The sequence below is a fragment of the Bubalus bubalis genome, chromosome 1 (assembly GCF_019923935.1).
Source record: "Bubalus bubalis isolate 160015118507 breed Murrah chromosome 1, NDDB_SH_1, whole genome shotgun sequence".
Classification (NCBI taxonomy): Eukaryota; Metazoa; Chordata; class Mammalia; order Artiodactyla; family Bovidae; genus Bubalus; species Bubalus bubalis.
In genome coordinates this window covers 177,760,705-177,781,412 of record NC_059157.1, presented here as the reverse complement: position 1 = coordinate 177,781,412, position 20,708 = coordinate 177,760,705, and the positions used below count along the sequence as shown (strand labels likewise).

At 34.4% G+C, this 20,708-nt stretch overlaps 1 protein-coding gene across 3 annotated transcripts in view; it reads right to left on the bottom strand.

Annotated features, from left to right (window-relative positions):
* STAG1 (stromal antigen 1) overlaps positions 1-20,708 on the bottom strand; it is a 507,863-nt gene that overhangs the window by 79,673 nt on the left and 407,482 nt on the right. For all 3 annotated transcript variants that reach the window (XM_025291338.2, XM_044946850.1, XM_025291345.2), the window contains 4 exons: positions 20,570-20,649; positions 14,201-14,308; positions 11,933-12,047; positions 3,162-3,279 (listed from right to left, as the gene is read on the bottom strand). In XM_025291338.2, coding sequence (XP_025147123.1) covers positions 3,162-3,279; positions 11,933-12,047; positions 14,201-14,308; positions 20,570-20,649 — 421 coding nt within the window. The remainder of the gene's footprint in view (positions 1-3,161; positions 3,280-11,932; positions 12,048-14,200; positions 14,309-20,569; positions 20,650-20,708) is intronic.

Here is a 20,708-nt window from a genome sequence, read left to right as displayed (position 1 = left end):
ACTTACCTAAAGTACAACTTAACTTCTAATTAGTCTTAAGAAAATAAGTTACTATGGCATTTTATTATATAAAATACAGCAATACAGTAGCTCAGAATATTGATTTGGATGTCATTCCATACCAAAGCTTATATGTTGTACAGCATGCATATGGACAAATGTATGAAAAAAAGTTGAATCAGGATTTCAAAATAGTTCTGCACTTGTTATGAATAAATTCTCCAGCCTTGCCTTTCCATATTCAACCATACCCTAAAATTGTGGTTGATTTAAAAATTTTCCCCCATTTTACAATCTGCTTTTCTAGTTAAAATCCAACCAAGTCAAACCAAACCAAACCAACTGGCTGAAAGTTAAATCCAATGTCAACTAAACTTAAACCACAAAGAAAATCTAATACTAACATATAGTTATTTTAAGAAGGCAGATTCATCTAGAACACCCTGATGACTAACAGTCATGGTAATTATTTTCTGAATGACATGTTTTATATATTTACACTTGATCTTAGCCAAAAGGCCGAGAAGCGATTGTGTTTTATATATTTAAATGAGAGTAAAAAGTTAACAATACCAAGGACTTTCCTGGTGGTCCGGTGGTTAAGAATTAGCATTACTGCTTGGAAACAACACTAAGGGATGGTCACTATTAAGTATAGGTAATCTATTGCAGGTAATGGCTAATTCTGCTCTTATGTACCAGACAGCTAAACCACACAGAAAAGTAGGAAAAAAAAAAAAAGAATAGAATCAATAGTAAACTATTTCATTTATACTCACAATACCTATTTAAGAAAATAAGAAAAAGAATCTATGTTTTAAAGAAAGGTAATCTAAGGAAGAGAAAAAAGACGATATAAGTAACAAAGGATAGTCAGATATCTGAATCTGTTTCTTTCAATTCTAAAGTTCATTACAAGCTTCACTTACATCAAGGTATCATCTCCATTCTAGGAATTCATATAGATTACATGACACAGTCATTTTTTAAACTACTATTGTGGGGAAAACCACTAGGCAATTCAGGTATGACTTAAATCAAATCTCTTATTATTATATAGCGTAGGAAACAAATAGAGTCAAATGATTAGATCTGGTAGGCAGAGTGCCTGAAGAACTATGGACAGAGGACTGTAACACTGTACAGGAGGCAGTGACCAAAACCATCCCAAAGAAAAAGAAATACAAGAAGGTGAAGTATCCAACATCCACTGAATCCTAGAAAAAGCAACGGAATTCCAGAAAAACATTTACTTCTGCTTCACTGACCATGCTAAATCCTTTGACTATGTGGATCACAACAAATTGTGGAAAATTCTTCAAGAGATGGGGATACCAGACCACCTTACCTGCCTCCTGGGAAACCTGTTTGCAGGCCAAGAAGCAACAGTTAGAATTGGACATGGAACAAAGGACTGGTTTCAAATTAGGAAAGGAGCACATCAAGGCTGTATATCGTCACCCTGCTTATTTAACTTACATGCAGAGTACATCATGAGAAATGCCAGGCTGGAAGAAGCACAAGCTGGAATCAAGATTGTCAGGAAAAATATCAATAACTTTAGATATCCAGATGTCCCCAACCTTATGGCAGAAAGTGAAGAGGAACTAAAGAGCCTCTTGATGAAAGTGAAAGTGGAGAGTGAAAAAGCTGACTTAAAACTCAACATTCCAAAAACTAAGGTCATGGCAACTGGTCCCATCACTTCATGACAAATAGATGGGGAAACAATGGAAACAGTGACAGACTCCAAAATCAGTGCGGTGCGGCTGCAGCCATGAAATCATAAGACGCTTGCTTCTTGGAAGAAAAGCTATGACAAACCTAGACAGTGTATTAAAAAGCACAGACATCAATTTGCTGACAAAGGTCTGTCTAGTCAAAGCTATGGTTTTTCCAGTAGTCATGTACGGATGTGAGAGTTGGACTATAAAGGCTGAGCACTGAAGAACTGATGCTGTTGAATTGTGGTACTAGAGAAGACTCTTGAGAGTCCCTTGGACAGCAGGGAGATCAAACCAGTCAATCCTAAAGGAAATCAGCCCTGAATATTCATTGGAAGGACTAAAGCTGAAACTGAAGCTCCAAAGCTTGGGCCACCTGATTCAACGAGTGGACTCACTGGAAAAGACCCTGATACTGGGAAAGATTGAGGGCAGGAGGAGAAGGGGGTGACAGAGGATGAGATGGTTATATAGCATCACCAACTCAATGACATGAGTTTGAGCAAACTTCGGGAGATGATGAAGGACAGGGAAGCCTGGGGTGCTGTAGTCCACAGGGTTGTGAAGAGTCAGATATGACTTACTGACTGAACAATATTCTGGGCTAGACTGAAAAACAAGCTATACAGAAGGGGCATTGCTAGCTTTACAGAGCTAATATTCATATAAGCTTTTAGAAGATGAATGTTTTATTAAGTATACATATCCAGTCTGCTGTTCATGTTATTACACAAAGTGTAACATTAAGATGCATACTTCAGAAATTATCAGTATAGCAATTATTTCTCCATATTTCTTCTTTTTCTTAATATTTATTTATTTGGCTGTGCTGGGTCTCAGTTGCAGCATGTGAACTCTTAGGTGCAGCATATGAGGTCTTGTTCCCTTATGAGGGATCAAACCCAGGCCTCCTGCACTGGGAGTGTGGAGTCTTAGCCACTGGACCACCAGGGAAGTTCCCTCCCTATTTCTTGAACAGCTAAGTAAGTGACTTTATTGTTGGTTTCCTAATTTTAATGTTAAAAATATATATAACGAAAGATGGGATGATTGTGGTCTAATTAAACCTGGTATGTGAAAGATCAAGTACTTATATACAGCAAAAAGACTCTGGATGAACCATTTTTCTTCTTTTTACTTTAAGTACATCAGTATTTTGTAGCTGAAATCAGCATAAAGAAAACCTTGAATGCTCCATGATGTTTACAGGGTTTTAAAAACTTGTAGGACATGCATGATTGTAGTCCTAATATAGAAAGATGTTAGATACTATTAAGACACCTTTGCTTGTTACAGGAAACAAACTGTTCTTTTTGAAAAAAAGATACACAGATATACTTGCATATACTCATTTTTAAGAAGTCATTTATACAGGATGGTATGATTATTAATATCAACCCAAAACAATATGTAAATCAACTTATCAAAATACTGTACCTTCCTCTCCTTGAACAGGTTCTTCTAATAGCAATTCTGTCATACATTCCCAGTCTTTCAACAGTTCTTGAGAGCTCTCCCACAAACTGTCCACCAAGTAGGCAGCATGTTCATGTAACTAAAAATAAATCAAATGTGACTGAAGAACATTTAATGAAGAAACTACTACTAATATACTGAGTTATTCAGCCATTTTGTTTATAATTGAAACTGCTGACAATGTTTTCAAGAGCCACTTAGAGAATACACACACACACATGCTTTCTACTACTGATAATGGGGATACAATATATAGACTCAATCAATTTTTTAAAATAATAGTAAGGTTTAGGATCTCCTAGTCCAACGGCATGATCTTTAATGAGTAAACTGAGAGGACAACTAGTTAACAGAATTCCTGAAGTTACATTTGGATTTATGCCACTATTCATTACTTTTGGTTTGTCTCTCTCTATAACAACCTTAAAAAAAAAAAAAAATCAAGTACTTTCTCCCATAATTTCATTTGAAACATTGGTACCAGACTTACTTTTTATCTCTGTTTTCTTGGTAAAGGTCAAAATGTAAGTTACTCCATATCTCTGCTTTTCCCCTCTAATTTCCACTTAATTCAATGAATCTGTCATTTCACCACACCTTCACATTTTGCTGCTTATTACTTGACTATTTTCTTTGGAATCCTTGTTCCCACAGTAAACAAATGCTCTCAAGTTCCTCATCAAACATTTTATGCTCAACTCTTTTCTGCTTGTCAGTCACTGAACTGTGAAGAATATTAATCTCTTTATATAAAAGTTTTTTAGAAAAGGTAAGTAGAGGTGTTGTCCATGTTCTAGTTTCCGCTATTTAAAATTAACTTCTCTATCCTTGTATGAAAGTTCTACTACCTTTGAGTCTCATGACAACCACCTTCTAGATCAGCATTTCTCAAACTTTAGGACTGTAACCTATTCACTGGCTGTTAATGTAATTTAATGTGTTGAGATCAAAGTTTTAAAAAAAGGAAACAGTAAAAAAGAGCGTATAGCACATAGAATGTTAAATACTATTTTAAATATCAGTCATATGTTCTTGTATTTGTGAGCGAAAATAGTTTTACATTATGAGGAGGGGTCTGAAAATGTGAAAGTCACCTTAGTAGACCTAATGGTTATCTACTGATATCTTGGTACATTTTGCAGGTGAGTTATTTTTCTTCTTCATTCCTAATTCTATCGTTATGCTTAACTTCTATGTAAATTTTGATGACCTATTTAAAGCTCTGCCTCATTTCACCTCTTGAATTCTATACTTCATTTCCATTTAATTTAATTTTATTTTTTTTAATTTTATTTTATTTTTTAACTTTACAATATTGTATTGGTTTTGCCATATATCAAAATGAATCCACCACAGGTACACATGTGTTCCCCATCCTGAACCCTCCTCCCTCCTCCCTCCCCATACCATCCCTCTGGGTCATCCCAGTGCACCAGCCCCACGCATCCAGTACTGTGCATCGAATCTGGACTGGCAACTCGTTTCATATATGATATTATACATGTTTCAATGCCATTCACCTAAATCATCCTACCCTCTCCCTCTCCCACAGAGTCCAAAAGACTGTTCTATACATCAGTGTCTCTTTTGCTGTCTCGTATACAAGGTTATTGTTACCATCTTTCTAAATTCCATATATATGTGTTAGTATACTGAATTGGTGTTTTTCTTTCTGGCTTACTTCACTCTGTATAATGGGCTCCAGTTTCATCCACCTCATTAGAACTGATTCAAATGTATTCTTTTTAATGGCTGAGTAATACTCCATTGTATATATGTACCACAGCTTTCTTATCCATTCATCTGCTGACGGACATCTAGGTTGCTTCCATGTCCTGGCTATTATAAACAGTGCTGTGATGAACACTGGGGTACATGTGTCTCTTTCAATTCTGGTTTCTTCAGTGTGTATGCCCAGCAGTGGGATTGCTGGATCATAAGGCAGTTCTATTTCCAGTTTTTTAAGGAATCTCCACACTGTTCTCCATAGTGGCTGTACTAGTTTGCATTCCCACCAACAGCTCAATTCCAGAAAAATAAATGACCCAATCAAAAAATGGGCCAAAGAACTAAATAAGACATTTCTCCAAAAAAGACATACAGATGGCTAACAAACACATGAAAAGATGCTCAACATCACTCATTATCAGAGAAATGCAAATCAAAACCACAATGAGGTACCATTTCACGCCAGTCAGAATGGCTGCGATCCAAAACTCTACAAGCAATAAATGCTGGAGAGGGTGTGGAGAAAAGGGAACCCTCTTACACTGTTGGTGGGAATCCCTTGCATTTTAAATCTCACGTTCTGTTTTCTGAAATGCCTCAGGAAACTATGTAGACACTCATGCACACTCAACATCCACAGTTTCCCAATGTTTTTTGTCAAGGCCAGAGTAGATAATACTGATTAGCATCTCTGTTCAGAAAGAAGATGGGGAAAGGTTTGCAGCCAGATATAGTCAAACTTTCTAAATCACATATCCTAGGAAAATATCTCTAGACTATCAGTAACATCATTCCAACAGAGACAGGCACAAGTACGGCACACAACCTGGTATCAAAAATGAAAATTAGCAGAAAATAGAAAAACCAATAGTTTTTTTGTTTTTTTTTTTCCCTAAATAGGCTACTAAGCCTATGCTGAAATGGAGTTACTATTTAGTGGGTAACAGAGTTTCAATATAGGGAAGATTTAGAAAAAGTTCTAGAGATTGAGGGTAGTGACACCTGGACATCCATGTGAATGTACTTAACGCCAATGAACAAGTACACTTACTAGTAGCTAAAATGGTAAACTGTTTCACCAAAATTTAAAAAAATGCTGAGTAAACTTGAGTTTATGCTTGACATACTTAACCATATCTATAGAATAGGTATAAAAAGTTCACAATTATATTTTTGGCAGATTATATCTTCTATACATATCCTCCCTGTCCCTTTTAGTTCTGAATTCTGGACTTATATATGACATTGCCACTTCAGCTTTTTATAAGCATTTGTTAATTACATCCAGTATTTATCCAGTTCACTTTCTGTGTTAAATTTTTGATTAAGGTATATTTGTAAACATTTAATCTCTTTATTTCAACCCTATATGATAACCTGCCTTTTAAATAAAGCATGTTAGTCCATTTACATTTATTGAGATTACAGATGTTGGCATTTGCTTCCCCTGTGCTCGACTAATGACATTTTTTTTTAATATGTGCTTCCTGCAGAGTTTTTTTCCTAACTTGTTTTTTCCATCACCATGATCACCAAAATTTAAAAATTTTATTTGCCTTAAGCATAACAGCCATATTGTTTAGCTTGATTCCTAGACTTATTTGTTCACCAATATTTCTTATATTTCTTATTTTCCTGTTATTGCATCAATTTTTCACTTTGCTAAAAAATTTCCTCAAGTAATACTTTGCATATAGGATACAAAGGTAGCAAACATTTAAACTACATATCCTTTGTTTAGTTTCCCCCTACTTCATTCTCTGTTTTCTTTAGAGTTTCTACTAGGTAACATAATAAAATGTCTTAATCTGTACCCCCTATTTCTTAATTTCTCTCTCATACTTTTAATTTCTTTCCTCCTTTGGAAAAAATTTTTTCCTTCCTGGAAAAAAAATCCCTTCATCTATAGCCAATCCTTGGTTATGTCAATTCAGGTCATTTAATGATCCACCTTTCCCCCACATTTTGAAAATCATGTTAATTTCTAAGAACTCTCTTCTTCTTTCATAATTACTTCTTATTGTATTTGGGGGCATTAATAAAAAATTTTCATATGTCAGGCCTTGTGCTTCTTTTTCATGGTATTTTATTTTCAGGTTTCAGAGTTTCTTGGGTACCAGCATACATAAATACATACATACATATATATATATATCAATGAGCCCAGACTGAAGAATGTTAGTAGCTAGAATGCTTTTCTTGAGTCTGATTGCAAGGTCCTAGCTTCCTCAGTTGTGAATACAGTGGAAAGGGGGATATATAGTCAGGCAGGCTAACTGTAGGTATGCACTTTGTATTTTGAGTGCAGAAGTTCCCTGTCTCTACAGGTACCTATAAATTATTGGGGTATTTATTCACAACTTTGCTTCTTAGCCTAATGTCTATATCCCAATGCCTGGACCAGCATTTCTAAAGTGAAGAATAAGCTCCACTAAAGGGCAGTCACTTAATTATTACTGATAGCTTACTCCTTTCACCAGCCTTTGTTGCTCTCTCTTGTCTTTAACGTATTTCAGATTTCTACTAAAAAAGTCTCAAAAAAATTTTCCCCCGATTTTTGTCTTCTGTGAAGGTATGGGTTACTTAACTCTATTGGAATGAATTAATAATCATTTACTTTGCATTGTTCTGTCAACTGGTAATGTCTCATTCATTTTGACATTTTTAGCCTGAGGTTTTCAGTTGGATGAGTTGTTGGAACAATTCAAGGCTTTAAATACTGTGATTCCCCTAGTATTGGCATTTTTAAGGATGATTTTGCCTTAAATGACAGCATATTAAAATTTAACTCAGAAATGTTGTCATTGTTCTAGAAACTTTTTGTGTGTATATTCTCAATATAGATGCTAATGTCTTGGACCATCTCCTCTTTCTGACTGTAAGGTGGTGGCTTAGTAAAATGCATTCTGTTAACACTAACAACCTCTTGTTTCAAACTCAATGTGTACACCAGCAGGGCAAGATAATATGTTGGCCCATTTTTTTATTAAAAATTTTAAGTTCAATAGTATTAGCAACAACAATCAGTACAACATAGTCTGTCAGGAACTGGCTTGACATAATATTCATGATACCATCTTCCTGTCTTGGGGAATCTGTGATGGCCACATAACTTGCTACTCTCAAACCTCTACAAGAATACCAGGTAGACAGATCCATGTTTGAGAAAAAAAAAAATTTTTTTTAATGTGGCCAATAGGGTAAAAGGTTACAGTAGTCTTTCAGACAATTCATACCAAGGATTTTCTATTGTAAGTGAAAGATGAAGCTATTAAGAAGAAAGGTCTTGAGGCATTCTCAATGGCCATAAAAAAGCCCTGGGATTAAAAAGGATCTGGAAACCTAACAATGAAACAAAAATTTACTTTCTAAAAACAGTTTTTGGTATCATAATTTTATAAAAACAGCATGAAAATCAGGTTGTGCAAGCATTCTTTGTATTCCTTTGAAACAGATGAACAAAAAAGGTTGCTCATTAATGGATAAAGAGTCACTGTACAGCAAAATAATCAGAATTATATTAGATACATAAATTAAAATTACCTTTATGTGGGGTGAATTTTACCCTGCTATATCTAAGCATAATTTATTTTATAGAGTTTCCTCTAATCTTGTATATAACAAACTAATTTCATTTTCCTGGTGACTTTAATTAAAATTTTCTCAGTGTGTTCCTACTTGTCTTTAATTGGTTTCAAGGTTATTCATAAATATTGTACCTCATGTCAAATAGTTAATTCTTCTGTCAAACAGTTAATACTCTAAAGGAGCTCACAGTATAAAGGAATCTTACACTTATTCCTTTTATGAAAAATCATTTACAGTGCAAATAACCATTCTAAATAATTAAGGCTAAATTTGTAAATACTCTTATACTGGGTTTATTCTCTGCTGAAACAGAGTCAGCTTTGGTAATCCTGAAGAATACATTAAAAAAAATAAAACCAAGAAAAAGTTATTCTGGGGGGGATTTCCTGGTTGTTATATTCATAATATATCTGTTAACTTTCTGTCTTAAATGACTGCCATAATTGGCCTTATCATTCTATATGCCTAGAAGTACAGTTACAATACTTCTAGATTGTCCGGAAATGTTCTGGGTTATGATTAACTGCTTTAGAATAATTATTAACAGCATCATCACTCTGAAAAGCATCAGTTTCAAAAGTTTATATAGTAAGTATCATGGTCACACAACCTACAGGGAAATCTGGACTTATCATACACAAGTACCATTTTTCCTATTATTTGGCATGTATTTCAAACAACAACGACAATCTCAAATATACTAGGTATTTTTTCACTTGAAACCAATGACTGCTAAAAAAGTTGTGATGGCTTAAAAATGCCACTTTTTGGTACAAAAAGAAAGAAAAACTAATTTAGGTAGATCTCTTAATCTTGATTATTTCACCTATAATTCATATATAAAAGAGGAAGACCCTATGGACTGCAAACCTCTTTCAATTCAATATTTTACAATTCTATTATTAAAATTATTAAATTATTATTAAAATGTTACTACTTAACATCCCAGGAAATTCCAGGGACAGAGGAGCCTGGTGGGTTACAGTCCATAGGGTTGCGCAGAGTTGGACAGGGCTTAGCAAGTAAAGAACAACATCATCATCCCAGTAAAATAAAGGAATAGGAAAGATTATCAGTTCAGTCAATTCCAGGTAACTGGTTGATAATTCAACTATACGCTAGACTTATTCTACTTTTATGATTTCTAAGGTTTCTTTCAATTCAACTTTTTATGAGCCTATGACTAAAATATTACTAAAACACACATTATAGCAAAACCAGAGGAATTCAGAATAAGATATACTCAGAATCCCACCATATTACAAGAATATGGGTTTAATAAGCATTCAACTCCAGGTGTACGCTAGTATTACAAAATAAGAAGAGAGATTTTAACAAACAATGCTTCCTATAAAACAGGAGACCATAAACACCAATATTATGATCATGAATCAACTAGAAACCCTTAACTACAATTTGCAGTTGTTTTTGCAGCTGACAAGAATGTCACAGAAGACAACTGGGAAATATATTTTACTGTTCTTGTAACGTTTTAGTAAAGAGCAGCAAACACATACAACAGTAATACCATTTCAAAAATAGAGCAGTAATACACTTCACAAATTATTGCTATGAAAAGAGGATGAAACTGTAAAACTAAGTACTTACGGCTTTTAATATACCAAAAAAGTAAAGTCCTTGGACTTTCAGAGATCCAAAACATTTTCTTTCAATTAATAATCAAGTTCAACTAATCTGATCATATTTCCCAAACTTATCAGCAGTTTAATAGTATATGTGTATCTCATCCCTATCAATTTTTGATACTACTGTTACTATTAAAGTCAAAATTTTAAATAGGACTTGATTGTTGCAAAATACTTTTAACCTCATTTCTTTAAAACCTAAAGGGTTAAGAGTTTAATTTGAATAGTCTATCACAGCTGTGATATTTACTGAGTATTTAGTGTTTTACCTTAAACATTCACAAGCATCTATATTTTACTCCATAATAATATCCACACTTGATTTGTTAAGAAAATAATGCTTTGGACTCTTGCTATCCAAGTGGTTCGTGGACTTCTGGTCCAGAAGCATAAACAAAAAGTAGCATCTCAGATCCCAACTCAAGAGTAACTGAATTAGAACTGGCATTTTAAGAAGATCCCCACAAAATTTGTATACATATTTAATAATACACTGTTCTTAAACACATCCTTTATACAAATGCAACTCTCCAGTTGGTTTCATTTTGACTATATTCTTTCTCTGTTCCCAACTCACTTAAAAAATATCAGCAATTCCTTCACTTTTCTGGTTCTGCTTTGCCCTAACCCCACTCTTTCCACTAATCCTTACATCTCTGTCTGATCTTAATTTTCTTATAGACTACCTATTTGTCTCTCAATTCCTCATTTCTACAAAGTATCTCCAGCACATTCAAACTTGAGCAGTCATACAGTCTCTTACGTTTCTCTTATTCCTAGACATTCCCATACAAACCAAAAATACTCTTTCTCCAAGTAAAGTTCAGGGTCCTAGATTTCTAGATTTTTGCTACCTTTATTTGGAACTCTATTCCCACTCATTTCTAAGCCAACAAGTTTTTTCATTCAGAGCTTCAGGTGTAAGTTTGCTATCCCCCCATGTTATACCAGCAGTTGGAAATACAGTTCTAACATTAAAGAACATTTAAATGGGCAAACTAAAGTTCACATGTGCAAACAGATTCTGATAGATAATATGTTATGGATGTTAACTGTTTGATAAATTGACATGGAAATGCTGCATAAGCTTGCATAACTACTAATTTACATTCAAATTCATATTTTTCCTTAAATAACAACTTTCAAACAAGATAGAACCAGTGGTTTTGACAGCTTGAAAATGTTCATATACTTTTTCAATAATAAAATTTTTCTTTTTATTTTGGCCATACCACACAGCTTGTAGGATCTTAGTTTTCTGACTAGGGATCGAACCCGGGCCCTCTGCAGGGAATTCCCTGGTGAACTGCTGGATCACCAGGGAATTCCCTAAATAATGTAATTTAAAAGCTACAGGTAAAAAGAAAAGCTACAAGAAAAACAAAAAGCAACAAAAAGAGTATGCTGTATTGCAATGAAGTACTATAAAACTTTAAAAACTGCTAACCTATATTCAGTGTTAATCCATATCTGCACACATATTCCCAAAAAAGGTAGTGTACTGATCCCATTATCATGGAATCAAATCTATGGAGCTAAGGAATTTCCTGGTGGTCCAACGGATAGGACATGGGCTTTCACTCAGGGAGCTAACATCCCACAAGTTGTGCAGCACAGCCAAAAAATTTAAAATATCCATGAAGGCAACTTTGTAAGAAACAGTCTTGTCTTCATTTGATTAAAAAAAATCATTAATTACAATGATTAAATGACAATTTTACTTAAAATGTAATCTAATACACAAATTAAAGAGCTATGTTAAAAATTTACCTCACTTTCAAGAAAGAAAAGGACAAGCATCCTAATAAGGTTCCCATTCGGACTGTTTCTCCCCCTTCTCTTTGCTAATGCTTCTTCTGCTTGTGGGTCATGTCTGCTAAACAATCTGGAAATAAGTAACAAAATAAGAATATTACAAATTTACATGGATATGAATTTAAGTCTTCTCCTTCAGTATATAAATTTCAGTGTTGAGACTAAAAAACAGACCAAGTGTATGTGGATGTACGTTTGGTAAAAAACAAACAAAAAATCCAAACTTGATCATGGAATTCTGAGTCTACTCTACAGTTTACTTAACAGATTTTAAAAGATCACAATATTAAATGGTTGGAAAATGCTAAAAAAGATTAGCTTTTTCAAAAGTTCTCCAACTGAGTATTTCCAGGGCAGGGGAATAAAAGATGCTTATGAAGCGAAGCTTTTGGAATTGACTCCATTTTCTTAAAGAAATAAAATATAATGGAGGCTTACATTGGTAGATATTTATATGAAATGTTAAATTTAAAAAATTTTAGCAAATGTTTCAAACTTAAACAAATACAATACAGATAAAATTACATATATCCAAGGGCTCTTTCTGATTCCAGTGTTGCCGTTAATGGCCTCCATTCTGTAGATAATGAACCTTTTTAAATCTATCTTTTCTTTGAAACTACAGAAGCAATACATTCTTTCTAAACATACAGAAGCAATAAATTCTTTCTAAAATTCCTTTTGAAAAGTTAAAAAAGAGACTAACTAGAATATAATAAAACAAAAAGAAAGGGAAATTAAGACTACAGTATACCCTTGATATTTGCGACAGACAACACCTCAAGATAAATATGGAAATAGCACTATTCTATATTAGCCAATGAGTCAGAGTCACATCTTACTGTAAAAGCCATGCCTGAAAATTCTGACTTCTTCACTTTCATTAGCAGCATGCACTACTAGCCAGCTTCCTTCTTAAATAAAGATTTTTTTTTTTTACATAGACATAGCTCTTTCTTGTTTTGAGAGGTATCACTGAGTAAAGAGGGGCTTCCTCAATGGCTCAGCTAGTAAAGAATCCACCTGCAATGCAGTAGACACAGGAGATCAGGTTCAATCCCTGGGTCGGAAAGATCCCCTGAAGGAGGAAACAGAAAACCACTCCAGTGTTCTTGTCTGGAAAATCTCATGGACAGAGGAATTTGGCAGGCTGCAGTCCAAAGAGCTGGACACGACTGAGTGGCTAAGCACACCGGATGTGTGGCACTTCCTTGTGCTTTGCTGACTCCTATGACAGCTGAGCACCCTCAGTCTTAGCCTACTTTGTAGCTGTCCACAAAGAAACAGGTTTAAAAAGAGACAGTGAGACAAATATATAATAGTTATAAGCAAGAGTCACTTTACCACTGAGTAAAGAGCAGTTTGTGATTGTAGCACCAAGATGCTGATGCTAGATGGAGGGCCACACTTGCTCATTATCAAAGTCAATCACCCATGTACAACAGTTGCCCAGTGCATGATTTATATCTGTGCTTAGCATAATCACACATAATTACAAATCACTACATGTAAAAGACCTCTGGGTTAACCCGTCAAAGTGACTATGTTAAATCTATGAATAAAAACAAAAACACAGCAAAACATCCCCCTGCCCAAGAATATGCTTATATTTTAAGAATGAATTAATAAATTATAGAATATATAGAGACCATGATCAAAAACATATTTCATAAGGATGTTTAATTACATAAAAAAACTCTCAGCGCTATGCTTTGTCAAAAAATTGGATGAGATTTTGCTTTGAAATTAAACTGTAGCTGCATACATATTTTTCTATCATTACAGATTACTGATTAAAATAATCCTCCTCCTAATAAGATGAAAAAAAAAAAACAACCCTGAAAATTTGGGAGGTATTTTGAAGTGTTGGGAAGTTAAGATGAGAACACAGAATTTTAAAAGGGAAAACAATTTGATGAAATAAAATATCAATTACTTAGGTGAGTCTTTATAAACTTCAAGCACTTCTGCTATCTCCATTTACAACGAGCTGACCAGCTGACGACTGTCCTTTTAGATTTTAGATCAAAGGAATACGTCACAAGGGACATCTTTCTCAGAGATGTGATTCATGATGTGTATGTAGGCTGTAAGAATGTTACAGCCCACAGAATTTGCAGTGGCCACTTCTAGCACTATTTTCAGTCACTCTTTTACTAACTATAAAACAACAACAAAACAAAAACAGAAAAGTGGAACTTGTTTCATAGAGAATTAACTCACTTTTTGTGAAGGAATTCTCCAGCTGCCACAGCAACAGGGCGATGTGCTGAGTACACCAAATGGTAAACATTTTCACAGTCTTCATTGGAAAGAGCTTCTTCACTTCCACTGAAAAATTCAGAAAAGTAAAACTGAGCCAAAACAAATGTTTACTGTCAGTTCTACCTTCATCAAAATTTAGTATGGTTCTTTATAAAAGCTCAAGGTATACTGATTTTATTTTTCCACTCTTTTTAGTTGAGTTTGAAAATAATATTTTTCCTTAACTACAAAGGGCACTTCAATTGTTATATAAAATTCAGAAAATACAGATAAAACATGAAAATAAAAGGTCCACATTTCTTCCCATACACACCTATAGACAGCGACTCTTAATATCTTGGGATATATATTAGCCCAATTTAGCTCAGTTTCTTTAAACGTGCATAAGTTTTTTTGTTAACAGACATTAGTCATATATTCACCCATTTCACAGTTAAATTGTTACTGTGCTATGTCACTCTTGCCAGAATTGTCTATTTTATAGTTTATCACAATATTTACAATACTATTTAGTCTTCTTTCTATATAAAATGGATTTACCAGTCATAATCATTCCTTTACTAATGTAAATTTGCCATCTTTCTTTTCATGTAGTCGTAAAGTTTCAACCTTTTATTGGTTTGCTGGAATGTATATTTAAGTATTTTTTTCCCAAAGAGGGAATATCTATTTCCTGACTATTAATATGGTTAAAAACATTTGAAAGGATTAAAGATTAATGACTAGATGGGGTACAGAATGTTTGGGCTGTACAGGTTCTTGACGAGATGTAGCAGTATAAACTCATTCCACAGAATTCAATTCTGGAGATGCCTCAGAGACTAGATGGAGACTAGTCAAATGAATATAAATTAGAATGACCTTTGCAGCAAAATAATGTGGTTGCATCATAGTATAAGGAAGAAACTTTAGTTCTGAATGAAAAAGAGCTGGATATCAAGAAAGGGAGACAGATTAGAAGCAGTTTATTTTTAAAGTTCACGCTTTTCCCCTCTCAACAAGGCCTAAGTTTTAACTACTTAATTATATGTATATAAATCAGCTCAATGAACTAATACCCTCAGGATGAAGTTAAACTCATAGGAAAAAAAAAATTAACATTTCTCAGTAATCCAAGCTCATAAGGGAAAGGAAATAATCTACACCAAAAGAAGAATAAACAGATGGAGAGAAAAAGAATTTAAAGATAGTACAACAGGATGTTAAAGGTGACTTTAACTTGTTATTCTGAGGAAGTTTTGGTAGACATCTCACAAGCCAAGAAAAATAAGGCCAGATTATTTCATGCAGTGCTATAAGAGACTGGAGAGTTAGTTTGTGAACCTCACCATAAAAGTAGAAATCAGGAGACAGAGCAATATAATGAGTAGAAATTCATAGTTCCTCCAAGTTTCCTTTAGGCCAGACATGAAATAATTAAAGGGAGCCAGCCTGTATAGTTTTAAAAGACATCCTGCCCAACAAGGCCATATACAGGGCTAGAGATTCAAAGAGAGGAAACCGAAAGCCAGGTGCAGAATCACAAAGTAAATAGCCAGAGGAAGCATCATCCACTGTGGGGAACCACTGTCATAAACACCCAAAGAGGGGATAAGACAGGAGGGAAAAGGGCAGGACACAAACGTGAGATAATGACGATGGGGAGCACCTGCTGGCATGCTGGACAGGCTGGAGCCAGCTGAAACCAAGGTGGCTTTGAGAATAGTACAGTTACTGACCTTTAGCTCATAATACCTTCACTGAAATACTAAAAAGCACTCCTTTCACACCATGTCAGTTCTGAAAAGAACCATAAAAGGCCAAAAAGAGTGGGCAGTGGCCCAATTTCTGGGAAATACCCACCCTTCCCCAAAATAGCAAGAATATTTCTCCTACTCATTAGCCTATGAAATCACTTTACCCAAAAAAAGTACGTCCCCATGTCCCTGGGCCTATTTCACTTTCCCAGAGGACCCTGTGCCTTGGGGTGGCTCTTGCCTTCTGAGACAGACTGCAATCTGTCTATGGAATGTGTATCACTAAATAAACTTGCTTTCCCTTTACTATGGTTCCCTCCTAAATTTTTCCTGTGGGTTGCCAACGACCCTCACTAGGAGGTCCATCCTAAGGACTTCTGTGGGTCTCAGGATGACACCTCCCTCTCCTCCAACAGGGAGAGCTCTCTGAGGAATCCAGAAAAGGACCAAAGTTATCTAATGAATTAGATCATCTGACACAGTTGGAGGGCCATAACTGTACTTTTTATATATGTTCTGACCTTATTTCCTCCAATGAAAACACAGAAAAGAATCTTAAAAATAGACTTTTGAAACTAGCCAAACTACTTTCTAAATTCAAGAGTAAAGTATGATTTTTTTTTTTAGCCAAACAAGGTATCAGATAGTTTGAAAAACACTCTTTAAGGAAGTAAACTAGCCAGAAAATATAATATTGGAGGAGCCTATGAGAGACTGCTGTAAATAAGGCAGAGCGCCAAAGAATTGATGCCTTCGAACTGTGGTGCTGGAGAAGACTCCTGAAAGTTCCTTGGACAATAAGGAGATCAAACCAGTCAATCTTAAGGGAAATCAACCCTGAATACTTGTTGGAAAAACTGACACTGAAGCTGAGCATAGTGAAAGTCGCTCAGTTGTGTCTGACTCTTTGGGACCCTATGGATGATACAGTCCATGGAATTCTCCAGGCCAGAATACTGGAGTGGGTAGCCTTTTCCTTCTCCAGGGAATCTCCCCAACCCAGGGACAGAACACAGGTCTCCACATTGCAGGCAGATTCTTTCCCAGCTGAGCCACAAGGGAAGCCCCAAAATACTGAAGTGAGTAGCCTATCCCTTCTCCAGAGGATCTTGCCAACCCAGGAATCAAACCGGGGTTTCCTGCATTGCAAGCAGATTCTTTAACAACTGAGCTATCAGAGAAGCTGAAGTTGAAGCTCCAGTATTTCAGTCATCTGATACGAACAGCCGACTCCTTGGAAAAGTCCCTTACGCAGGGAAACACTGAGAGCAGGAGAAGGCGTCAGAGGATGAAATGGCTGGATGGCATCACAGATCCAATGGACATGAACTTGGCAAACTTTGGGAAATGGTGAGGGACAGGCAGGCCTGGCGTGCTGCACTCCATGGGGTCACAAAGAATGGGACATGACTGAGCGACTAAACAACAACAACAGAGAGAATTACTCTTCCCTGAAGGTAAGGGAAGAAGTATTGAAAATACCAAAGCAGTTAACACTTGCCTGAATGAGCAAGTATTGAAACTAAATTTTAAAAAAAGCAAAAAAAAAAGGGTAAAAAAGTAATCCTTAACAACAGATTTTAAACTCTAGACAATTTAAATGAAAAAGATGAGTGGGTGGAATGAGGTTATTTTTTGTTCAAGGGAAAGACATTGATAAACTTGTAAAATTCAAACTTAGATTATAATCTACTTGTCATAGTAGTCATAATCTTCATAAATGACAAAGAAAGAGATATAACAATAAAGTGAATACTATCAGAAGATGTACAAATCATGAATAGAGAGGTACTGATCTATATACTCTGAAGTATATCAAACAACAGTGTGTAAGAAAAGATAAGATAGTAGTTGGAAGACTCTAACATATCCTTCTGAAAAAATAGGCAAAAAAAAGTAAAGTTATAGATAATTTGGATGACACTGAATAAATTCAAAGTAATGAATATAAATACATTAACTACATAAGCAACACAGAGAAGTATTGTTTTTACACATATTTAGAACATTCAGAAGATTAACCAAAATATGCAGAACACATTCTTAAATAATACAATAAAATAGAAAGAATAGCTTTAAACAATCTGATCTAGGGAGAACAGAAATTACTACTGAATAATCCATGATTAAACTGAAAATCATAACAGTAATCAAAATATTTATCATTAATTGCCTATGAAAATATTCCATGTCCAAATTTTTAGGAGACAAGTAAAGTAGTGAAATTGAAAGTAGTACTTAAAGGTATATTCATTACTTTAAACATGATTATTCAGAAACAATAAACAAATAGCTTAAAGAAACTAATTCATTGAAAAGAACAGTAGGATGGACAAACCTCTGGCATGACTTACCAAGAAAAAGGGGATACAAATAAGATAAATGATGAAAAAGAGAAATAACAGAAAAATAGCAAAGTTTTATGAATAAACATATCATAAACAATAAAACAATAAAGTTGAAAACTGTGATAAAACTGATATATTTTCAAAAGCTTATAAAAAGCCAAAATTAATATAAGAGGAAATAAAGATTAACTTAGATAACAGTTAAAGAAGTAGGAATGATGATCAAAGACTTCTCCTCAAAAGAAACTTAAAACTGATATGGCTTTAACAAGAGAATTCTCTCAAACTTTTAAGAAGAAAATCTTTGTCATAGAAAAGTTATTTCAGAACAGAAAAAGGGTGAGAAATTACTGATGATAATTTACAAAGAGTATATATATAACCCTGATCTCAAAGTTGGATAAAGAAAAGAAAAAAATGTCAAAGTTATATATAACACAACTGTGAAAATCCAAAATAAAACATAAAACTGCATTTAAGCAAATTACAGTGAAAACAAATATGTCACGTTCAAACAGGATTTAGTTTAGAAATGCACATGTGGTTTACCATTAGACAAATACACCAATTTCATTCAGACTCATCTATGTAAAAAAAGAAAATCCCAGAAAACTGAGAATACAAAAGAACATTTTTCATATCAAAAACCTATCTCAGTAACAAAAAAACTTTAGATGCCTTCCTAGAAAAAGAACAAAAAAATCCATTATCAGGGATACTTTTATAGTGCTCAATATCTGGGCTAATGGAATTAGACAAGAAAATGAAACAAAAGTTTTAAAATGAGAAGAGGAGAAGACAGAACTAAAATTGTCTTCACAGCATAAAATAATCTACATAGTAAATTCAAGAAAATCAAACCATCAGCATGGATAAAAGTTCTACTATGCTGCACATAAAAGACAAACATGAAAATTAAGGTTCTCTGTCTTAGCAATAATTCAGTAGAAAATATTTTAAAACTAAATATTTATCACATAACAAAAAAACCATAAAGTATTTAAGAATTAACCCAGTAAACAATATACACTACTGCTACAAAACAAATTTAAACCTTACACAAGACTTAATGAGATCTGAATAAAGGAATATACCATTTTCATGTATAAATGATATATATAATTATAAAAAATTCCATTCTCTCCTAAATTTATCATAAAATTAAATGCAGTTCTTTTTTTCTTTGGCCACGCCACTGTAAGATCTTAGTTTCCCAGCTAGGGATCAAACCCTTGTCCCTGTAGTGAAAGTGCAAAGTCTTAACCACTGGACTGCCAGGGAAGTTCCTAAATGCAGTTCTAATATTTAAACTCCCAACCAAAGTTTCTGAGGAATTAGACAAAAGCACCTTAAAAATTCATAAAGAAAAAAGTAGCTAAGTGCATTTTAAAAAGAAAGGCAAAGAAGGTACTGATCAGTAAGAGGCCATAAGCACACAACATCTACTAGAATATAAAGCCACAATAATAAAGAATATGGTAGTACAGCAGAAAGAGGCAAAATGAGACCAAAACAACAATAGACCCTGGAATACATGATATTTGGTGTATGACAGATATAGCATCATAAAACAGGGAGTAGAGGATTTGTAATGACTTTGTCAGGTCTTGCATTCTCTCATACAGATTCTTCCTGGTTTTTAGTTAGTTCTATATATGAAACTATTCCTATTTTAAAATCTATAGCATATTAATGACATAATTTAATCACCTTGTTTCCTTCTTTTACTTCTGTACCATTCCAAAGAAGTCTATTTGAAAAACCTAACCCTTTTAAGTCTTTTCTTTCTCAATTTCTCTGTCTCTCTCTTTAAACAGAAGAACCCACCTTCCAATGCAGGAAATGTGGGTTCAATCCCTGGGTTGGGAAGATCCCTTGGAGAAGGAAATGGCAACCCACTCCAGTAATCTTGCCTGGGAAATCCCATGGACAGAGGAGCCTGGTGGGCTACAGTCCAACAAGTTCCGAAAGAGTTGGACGTGACTTAGAGGTTAAACAATAACAATGTTACTTCATTGGTACTTTTTCTGGATTGCATAAAAGAACTTTTACATAGAGGAAATAGAAAATATTCAAAATAAAAAACAAACAGAAAACATTTTGTTTCAAACCTAACCTTAAAATAAGAAAGCAAAACCAAAAGTGATAAGAATACACATTAGGATTATATATGTGAAGGGCACTAATAATGCTGGGAAACAACATTAATATTTTAACAGACTAAATTAAAATATTATACTTACTGAAGTATTAGTGTAACCAATCGAATAGCTTCAACAGCAACATCATATTCCTTATCAAGTGTCATTGATACAATGCGATCCTGAAGAAAAGTTATAAGTCAAACCAACCATGAACAGAAAAGAAGCTGAGACAGATCTG